At 40.1% G+C, this 10,000-nt stretch overlaps 1 protein-coding gene across 1 annotated transcript in view; it reads right to left on the bottom strand.

Moving 5' to 3' along the window:
- The window catches only part of LOC137969903 (uncharacterized), a 17,698-nt gene extending 13,624 nt beyond the window's left edge, over positions 1 to 4,074 (bottom strand). The window contains exon 1 of the mRNA XM_068816343.1: positions 3,806 to 4,074. Within this exon, the coding sequence (XP_068672444.1) occupies positions 3,806 to 3,869 (64 nt within the window). The 5' untranslated portion in view covers positions 3,870 to 4,074. The remainder of the gene's footprint in view (positions 1 to 3,805) is intronic.
- Between the last annotated feature and the right edge of the window lie 5,926 nt (positions 4,075 to 10,000).

The following is a 10,000-nucleotide window of genomic DNA, read 5'->3' as shown; positions in this document are numbered from 1 at the left end:
GTGTTTTGTTAACATGGTTTTGAAATCGAAAGAAAAATATGAATTGATTTTTTGGTCACAGGGGCACTTTAAGAGGTTAGCGCTAACCATGCTTCGACCAACCCGAGCCTGAACTTGACTTATTAATTTTTTTCCGGAAGAGTTTGAATTTCAATCAAACTAAAAAATACCCTTACTATTGCGCAGAATCAATTTTCGTCGCTGCTTTAGTAAGTTTTTAGTGTAAGTGTAGAGGTCCCTATTAGACACTCGCACTGATATACCTGGGAAACACTCATCAAGCATGGATTTGATGATGTGGAAAGAATATCGATACATTATGTCAGTTTTGATACTTCAACAAGTCATCCATTTCTAGTTTATGATGATCACGTACATCTCTAAGCGTCACGGTTTTCCTTTCAGCCTTAAATGGGATTCTGGGATACACCAGGGGCCGGTTCCTGAAAGGTGTAATAACTCTATTCCAGGGATAAATATGCCTTATGCCAGCTCATTTATTCCTGGAATAGAGTTATTACACCTTTCAGGAACCAGCCTCAGGACCACAGAGTGGTCAGATCGAACAAGTCCTTGAGCGACCGATACTTTTCTCCAAAAATGTGGGACATTAGTAATAAAAACATCTAAAATTTGGCCTTTCTTGCTGGCGTATTCACCATCTGCAATAGGTTAAGTTGTGTGAGAAGATCCCTGTAACCCAGCTGATTGAGATCAAGATAGGGGGGCACACCAAGGTCTTGGGTACTCGATAGTCGAGCTTATTTGAGATAAATTTTAAACGTGGTGAACAAATTGTTTATAAAGCAAGAAAACTGGGAGATTCCGGCGGCACCTGCTCTTACCTTCGGTTCAAGTAGTGCACACGATCACGTGATCACACAGTCTCGAAACGGAGCACATTGCGCGTGAATTGATCAATTGTGCATTTTTGGTCGCAAAAACAGGTGCGGGCACTTAGCAATGAGTCATTTAATTAAAAAGATTAAACTAAACAGTACATCTTCCTGTCATGTAAAAAAGCCGAGGCGGATCTTTTACAATTTATTGTCCTTTAAAAAGTTTTCAGAGAACAATCAGTTCGGCATTGTATATTCAAAATTCATGAAGCTCGAAAAGTTTTCGGGAAGAAAGTCAGTCTTTAAGGGGACCGGTATCCTCGACGCCGAGGCAGATGCTGCTCACACAACACAAACGTCTTTCCAAAGCGATAATTATCCTTATCCGAAAAAAACTACGATCTTTGAGCGTGAAAAATTCCAGTCGCAAGGTTAACCTGATAACCTCAACATACGGCTTTGAAAATGGAATACCTTCCATTTTGACGGGGAGTTTAATGCGCTTCGTTTTATTGGTGGCAGCAAAGCCGTAATCGAGTAAACCCTGTGAGCAAGGTTATTATTTAACAAAGTGCGATATCTGTTTTCCAAGGATCTTTTTACAAGCCCTTGCTGTTTTAAATGCGCATTTCAAACTGCTGGAGAACTCGACGTTCGCGTTGAAAAACGGCAGGAAATGCCAGATGTAAGAGAATATTGCTGTACCTGAAGAAAATCCATCTGGAAGAACGAGAGACAACTGCAGTATCAACTGGAATCGTTTGCGATTCGGAAATCTATTGTTTTGCTTCGGCGACTTGTTTAACTGACAAGTCCATTACCCAGTTTAGCGCTCATAAAGAAGCATTTCACTACCAAAAAGCCATCTGTTTTAATTTGCGAAGCGTTATCGAAAATAGGCATTCCTCGAATTGCTAGTATTGACCGGCAGACTGAATTCATTTGTCAGTGAAGTTCGCATCACATAGAAACCGAACAGAATCGATTTCACATCTGTGTTGCCCGAAAACACAAATAGCTTTTTCGTATAATAAGGCTTTCCGTTGTTAAAAAAAAGTGAAGAATGGTCTCTTGGTGGCGCAGTTGTTTCTGAGCTTTTTCCTGAATTTCCTTTTGATCTTCACCCCAGTTGATCGTTATTCCAAACACAACGATTTTTCGAATTTTTCTGGAGTTTTTGGGACTTATATGTCGCTCCTTGCATGATTGCATGGGGAAATGTCGTGTTATTTTTAAAAGTTTGCGCTCAATTTCGATTGAAAATGCGGAGAAAAACAATAAGCCGTCGTTCGCTATAAGATGCAGCCTTGTTTTGGAACATGTAGTGAACATCTGTTTCCAGACAAAAGAATAGCCTTTGAATTTCAACAAAAATTATTTATCTTTCATTTAGATTTTCCTTGAGAAAAATAAAGAAGAAAAGAGTCTTTTGTTCGGATTGGCAAATTGTTCCTGTTTTAAGGGGGAAGATAACTAAAATTGGCACCATCATTCATGACATTAATTTTTGCTTTTGATTCGATTTTAGATTCATAGCTAAAGAAATGGAAGCGAGGGCATTTAATACGCCTTGACAGAAAGCAACGGACGTAAAGTAAAAGTATATTTTCACTTGCATTCATTCGGCAGTGTGTGATTTTCCGTCTTCAATTTTTTATTCGGTTTCATTCGTATTTCTTAAATATCATTAGCGTATCTTTTATATCTGCCTTTTGGACAACGATGAGGTCCAATCTTACAGCGTACATCCTTACAAAAGTTGTATTTATTCCTCTGAAATCATAACAAATCACAGACAGGAATATAAACAGTGTTAACCCAGCCGCGCGCTGGAAAATCTTCCTTTATATGAGCGGCCTTTTTTTCCCATTATCTTCTGCAATCGCCGATCGTAAATCATCTGTACCAGATGGTTCAAAAGCCCTTGTCTTTAATTTTGAGGCTAATGCACTCTCATCTCGTCGCCCCTTTGATTAAAATTAATAACTTTTCTTTTTTATCGGCAATGGTTGAGAGCATATGGCATTGAATTGTGGAGAAACACGGTGGGTTAACCCTAGGTTTCATTAACATTTCCCGCGCTACATACTGTTAATTTCATTTATCTTGGAAATCCCTGTTATGCTTTCTGTAAATGAAGCCTCAGAGCTTGAATTGAATTTTTACAAATTCTCCTTTCCTGTGACTTTATTTATATTATTTTTCCTGTGAGGTTGTTTGTATTTTTGTCATCCATTTCAATCTCCCCAGAACAGCTGTGACATAAGGTTTCATATGTTTACAGAACCGTTTTAATTTATGGGTAAATTCAAAAAACAACATTTCCAGCGCTTTTTGGGTTGAGTTGCTAGGTTTCAACCATGAACACTGTTTACAAGTAAATGGAAACCCCGTTAAGGCTGCAAAAATAAATGCGATTTTTACTCAGTCAAGTCCCTTTTTGAAGCTGTGGAAATTCAAACAGAAAATCGCCACTTTGCAAAACATCTGCCAACCGTCTCCCAGGTGTGTGTGCTAAAATTACTGTTACTTGCAATAATGGAAATAAGAAAAAGTCCTGAAGGATATTTATGAAGATAAAAAAACCCGTTTTATGCTAAGAAAACCATTTAAATCCCCGTCCGTATAAAGAGTGTCAAAGCTCGAAAATATACGCACGGAAAAGCTCTGGCTTCGTGCGGCGTCCTTGGGTTCCCATACTTTTGCTGATAATATGCAGAGCCAAGTAATGATACCGTAAGCAATTTGAACAAGCTTGAATTAATTAAAGAAATGTCCCCTTTCGAATGAGATTGCTCCACGATTTCGTAGATTTTTTTTCTGTATAATTTGTCGTAGATTTGGGACATTTTAACATAACGATACTTGCACTCCCTTCGACCCCAAGAGACCAAACGCGAACATCACGCACTGCTTAAAAACACGTGTGGATTTTGAGGAAATAATCTAACCTTTTAGCAACTTACCAGAACTTATCGCAGATTTAGTATCCTCGCTTTTTCGCCTCTTCACGAGAAACGATCGAGGCATGATCGTGAAAGAGAAATCAAACCTGCAATATCCTGTTCGTTGCCCGCCGCTTTTCAGTCAGACGATAGCACTAAATTTCGGGCCATGCAGATGTCAACTATAAATATAATCTAACCTAGCCTCACTTTGACACATTTTATAGCCACTTCCGGTTTAAGAGTAAAGGGTTTCAGACAAAGTCAATAATAGAAAAAAAACCGTAGGACTTTCCTTTTCCTAAAAACAAGCTAATTAAAAAGCCAAGCTTTAACATGCAAAAGGCGAATATCAGAACCGGAAATCATGAATCTTGTCTTCTGGAGTGGGAATTTTGCCGCGGTTTCCAGGTACTGAGCTTCACGGGTTTTCGATAATTTACTGCACATCCTCTCCCCCAGGGCATCTTGTTGGCCTCTGAAAAGCGTGTCTGAGTTTCACGCTAATGCGATCGCACTCGCCCAAGCGTGGATCTCAGAGTTAAGAACAACTAATATTTTGCCTTTGCTCTTTTCTTTTGTTCTATGACAACTCTTTGCAAACCGCATAGAAAAATATGAACAACGTGCTTTACAGATGAACAAGAGCTTTTAATGATTACGATAATAATAATAATAATAATAATAATAATAATAATAATGATGATGTAATGGTATATGAAATGAATCATATGAACTGCGGATATGAAATCAAGTGAAGCTATGATCTTCGCAGTTACGAACGCAATTTTTACAATTGCGTAGAGAAGCCTGAAAAATTCAGGACTTCAACGGGGTTGAAGTCCTGAATTTTTCAGGCTTCTCTACGCAATTGTAAAAATTGCGTTCGTAACTGCGAAGATCATAGCTTCACTTGAATAATAATAATAATAATAATAATAATAATAATAATAATAATAATAATAAAATTTTATTCATAGACTATTTACAGATTCAAAAATATGGATATTAAAATATATACCCCATGCATAAGAGAATTGTCGAAAAATGACTATCTAAAAACACTACTAAAGCCTCAAAAAGATAAAAAAAAAATTAAAAAACTATCTAAAATAATTCGGACTGACAAAAAAGTTACTCCTTAAATTCTGGCTTGCGCACTTTCCGATGTAATGTCAATGTCAGATATATTGGCTGCTCTTCTCTTTCTCCTGGTTCCTCTGAGACACAGCAAGGCTGATCGTAGAACGGCAAAGGATACCTTCGCCCTTATCCAAGATATGGTAGCAATAATAATAATAATAATAATAATCGGCGGCGAAGCATGGCGGCGGCTGCAGGTCGGTCGCTCGCGGGAAAACCAGGAAGGCTGAAATGGGCTGACAGGATGAATCAAGATATACTAGAATGCAAGGAAAAAGCCTTAAAGTTAAAAAGCTCAAGCAACCCGCCATGCTTCGAGAACGGACGCAAGAAAGGATATATGCGCATTTTGAAAGATCTATGGGAAGACTTGGGATAAGAGAACTTGGGGTTATCAACTCAGAATCTTCGCGACCACTCAGCAGCGATAACAGATGAAAACCCACAAATAAGTGCTAGAGGCGACTCTTCAACTACTTTAGACGAAACTGAAGCGGTTGGTGCATCTATGTTGTCACAGACTGAAAGTATCGAACCCGCCAAATGCGAAGGTGAAAATTTATCAAATGTGAATGTGGTTGAAGGTTCAAATTTGCATATTTCTTCCGACATTGCTGATCAAAGAGCTCCCCGGGGACAGGTTGCTACTTGCACGGATCAAAACACCAAAAATCAAATCAAGCCAAATTTGCCGGATTATGATGTGCTTCCCTCTGAAATAAAGAACAAAACTTGGGGCAGTATTAGTTACGCATGTTTCTGTAATACTGTCAATGATGTTTACGATGAATTCGTCCACTACAGGAGGAATATATTCAATGTTCCATCGGGCCGCGCAGGGAAGAGTTTCATTGAAGAATGAACCTTCTGGATTAAGCAATTTTATTCAGACTCTGACTTGAACTCGGTTGCTCTTAAAGCATTCATGGTGCTCCCAACTTTGATCTTGCAAAAACCATCCGCTACTTCCAAAAGCAAGGAGCATAGCGAAGCAATAGAGCGTCGATTAGCACTCTGGAAACAAAGGGATCTTAATTTGCTGCTTAAAGAAGTGAGGTTTTTTCAAGGGAAATTTGTGAATTCCAAGAAACCTAGAAAGGTTGAAGACATATCCAAAGTCTTCTCAAAGCTGGTTCTGTAAGGAAAATTGACAGCGGCAATGAAACTCCTAGATAACGAGAGCTCGTCCGGTCTGCTCGACCTATCGCCAGATGTCCTGCAAGGGCTACAGGACAAGCACCCAGCGGCAGCTGATATCGCAGAGGAGAGTTTGTTACACGGCCCAATTGATTATATTCCGCCAAATGCTTACGACCTCATAGACGAAGAATCGATCTACAACTCAGCAAGTAAAACCAAGGGCTCAGCCGGACCATCTGGAATGGACGCAGAGCTGCGTGTATAAGAGAATCCTATGCTCTAAGAACTTTAAGACCGAGGGTAAAATTCTGAGAGAAGAGTTAGCCGTTTTCACAAGAAAAGACCAATTGGCGTTGGAGAGGTACTAAGGAGAATAGTGGGGAAAACGGTCAGCGGTTTCTTAAAGGAGGAAATAAAAGAAGGTCCCCTACAAGTCTGCGCTGGTCATAACGCAGGAGCGGAGGCTGCGATCCACGCAATGAGTCAAGTGTTTGTTGAAGAAGGAACAGATGGAATATTGTTAATTGATTCTAGGAACGCTTTTAACCAAGTAAATAGGTCAGTGGCTTTACACAATATCCAGATCATGTGCAAAGAAATGGCGCTCTATGTTATTAACACGTATAGAAGCCCATCTAGACTGTTTATCTGCTGGGGAGGTGAAATACTTTCTCGAGAAGGCACCACACAAGGAGATCCGCTAGCAATGCCATGGTACGCACTTAATACATCTATAATGATTCAGAAATTGAGGGACCACTGCCTATTGGTTAAACAGGTGTGGCTAGCAGACGACTCAGCTGGAGGGAGGAGTATTGTGCAGTTGCATAACTGGTACAAGCATTTGAGTAAGGAAGGACAAAAGTTTGGATACTTTGTGAATGGGTCAAAGAGCTGGCTTATTGTGAAGTCTGGGGAACTTGCAAAGGAAGCAAAGAGGGTGTTTGGAGAGGAAGTCAACATAGCGGCTAAAGGTCAGCGCCATCTGGGAGCAGTTATTGCGTCGCAAGAATACAAAGATCAGTATTGTGAGGAGAAGGTTTGGGCATGGAAAGAGGAAATCGAACGTCTCTCTGAAAGAGCGAAGAGCCAGCCTCATGCGGCGTACATTGCTTTCACAAAAGGCTACAAATCGAAGTTCACCTACTTCATGCGCACGATAGGATCGTTCGAAGATTATGTCGACCCAGTCCAGGAGGTGATTGAGGATTTACTACTTCCAAGTTTGTTCGGTCAATCAGAGCCTCTCCCTAACGAGGTGCGCAGACTTGCTACCTTAGCAACTGTTCAAGGGGGTCTAGGCATTCCTGATCTGAGATCCGAGGCACCGCAGCAGTTTGCTGCCTCAAGACTGTTAACCACCGCGCACGTAGATTCTATGACATCACAGAGTTCGATCATGGTGCCAGGAGAAAGATCTATGGAGGAGCTAAAGAGGCATCAACAATTACTTAAGAGAGCAAGTGCCAAAGAGAAAGTGGATAGCATCGATTCAAGTCTCTCCCCAGACCTGCTGCGACTGGTCAATCAATCGACAGACAAGGGCGCAAGTTCTTGGCTGAATGCGATGCCCCTCGCAGACCAGGGTTTAGCCCTGAACAAGCAAGAGTTCAGAGACTTGCTACGCTTGCGTTATGACCTGCCCTTAGTCGATCTACCAAGTCATTGCGTATGTGGGGATAAATTCACCGTTGGCCACGCCCTCTCTTGTAAAAAGGAAGGGGGGGGGGGGGGTTTGTAGCGCAGAGACATGATGGTGTACGGAACTTGTTAACGACATTCATCGACAAGATCTGCAATAATGTCGAAATCGAACCACGCCTTCAACCCCTGGACAATGAGCGATTTCATTTGAGGAGCGCTGTTTCAAGTTCTGAGGCAAGGTTGGACATCAAAGCCGGAGGGTTCTGGGCAAGAGGAGTTACGGCATTTTTTTATGTAAGAGTTACGCACGTCAACTCCAAGTGTTACCAGAGCAAGCCAACGTCGGAAGTGTTCAAGGAGCAAGAAGAAGAGAAGAAGCGCAAGTACCAGCAGCGGATGTTAGATGTAGAAATGGGTTCGTTTACGCCTTTAGTGTTTGGAACCAATGGCGGAATGGGAAACGAGTTTCAGCGGTTCTTAAAGCATTATTATATTGTAATCACTTGGCTCAGGACACAGATTTCGTTTGAACTCTTAAGATCGGTACGTGCATGCGTTAGAGGTTCGCGAACGCCGTTTCGTAGCAAGATAGAGCAATCATTAGACTGTAAAATAAATGTAGCTAGTGCGGATATTTGAGATACACGGTCTATATGTTTTTATACTCGGGGCGTTTTATGGACACTGGTTTAGCCGTCATTAGTATAATTCGATTGTATGATTTTAATATCTCTGCATCATGGAATTCGTAATTTTATAGAATTTTGAATTTTTTATTATCAATCATCTCTATTTCTTTTAATGTAAGTAACTGAAATAAATAAAGTTGTTTTTTCTTATTATGATAATGATAATAATAATAATAAATTTTAAACAAATTATTTTTTATAAGTTGAAACAACTGTTTACAATCATATCAGTGCTTACTATGAATACAACAAAATTGGTTGACCTAATTTTTATTTGCCATAGGCCATCCCTTTTTTTTCTCCGTTTCGCGTCGTCCGACCGACCCAAATTTTGGGCATTTTCCAAAAAAAAAAAAAAAGTTAGCGACGTTTTTAAGCCATTTTTATGTCGCACAGGAGTTTCGGTGGTTGATACTTTTTCCAACGCTGTCTTAATTTTGCCACAACATCCGCCAACTTTTCCGCATTACACATTGAATTTCAAATCAAGGGCGCGCCCTGGATGACGCAATTTTTTCCTGATTGCGTGATACGCGTGCGTTTCTTCTGCTCAAGGTGATTCCCTTGTTTTGCACCGCGCACCTCACACTGCGCATAACATTGCAACTCGGAGATGGGGGCATTTTACCCCGGCCATCTGAAAAGGGGCAATAAAGGCCGCTTTTTGCTGTTCAAGAGCTTTTAAGAGCAATCATGATAACTCTTCTCGGTTAAGAAGGTGTTGTCTTGGAACTTGCCCCAGTCCTTTCGCGGAAAATGATCATTTTGAAGCCGAAATTACGGGTCTTTCTGCTGGTACCGGAAAGCATTGTGTTTTGGGTCGCTTGAGACTAGTCTTTATTTGGAGTTGTTTTGTTTTCTGTCTATGTTTTACGTAATTTGTGCTGCGGTACCTGCAGAAGCTGCCGAAATTATCCATTTGCCATGCATTATCATAGTGTTGCGAAGAAACGAACATGATGACCCCCCATTTTTAATGTTTTTATTTACTCGTAATAGGTACACGGAAAACATATTTTAAGGGGAAAAAAGTTGGATAGCAGAAAACTGCATTTGGAGTACATGGTGATGACTGTAGCGGTCCAATTTAGTTACATTTCTTTGCAAGATTGAGCAATTTAAAATCACTTTACTTAAAGATTATAGCCCGGACAAACAAATAAGTTCAAGTTTTCAGTAATACTCAATAGCTTTTGCTACATGGCAACAATTTTTCCAGTTGATCTAGTTTCGAATTCTTCTCGCGTAATTCGGTAAAAAAAAAATAGAATAAAGGGCATACAGGGCGAAAACAAGCACGGTGACCCCATCTTTTTATTGCATTTTTTAAATGTCCTTTTTATGAATATCAATTTAGCCAAGTTTGAAAAAAATCTGGATAGTGTGTCATTTTCAAGGGAACAACCTTTTCTTAACCTTAACCATCTCGAGTTTTTTTCATTTATATTATTGTTAATAAGTAATCACATGAGGTTAAGGGTTAACCTCAACCCTAAAACCTAAAACTCAAAAGTACACGAGATCTCTGCGCTAGGCGAGGAACATTTAACAAATTGATGTCAGCTTTTCATGCGTCTGTCCTGTTATTGATCATGAGTTT

This window comes from Montipora foliosa, chromosome 1 (genome assembly GCF_036669935.1).
Source record: "Montipora foliosa isolate CH-2021 chromosome 1, ASM3666993v2, whole genome shotgun sequence".
NCBI classification, from domain to species: Eukaryota; Metazoa; Cnidaria; class Anthozoa; order Scleractinia; family Acroporidae; genus Montipora; species Montipora foliosa.
Note: the sequence above shows the minus strand (reverse complement) of the source record. Positions and strands in the feature narration are given on the sequence as shown.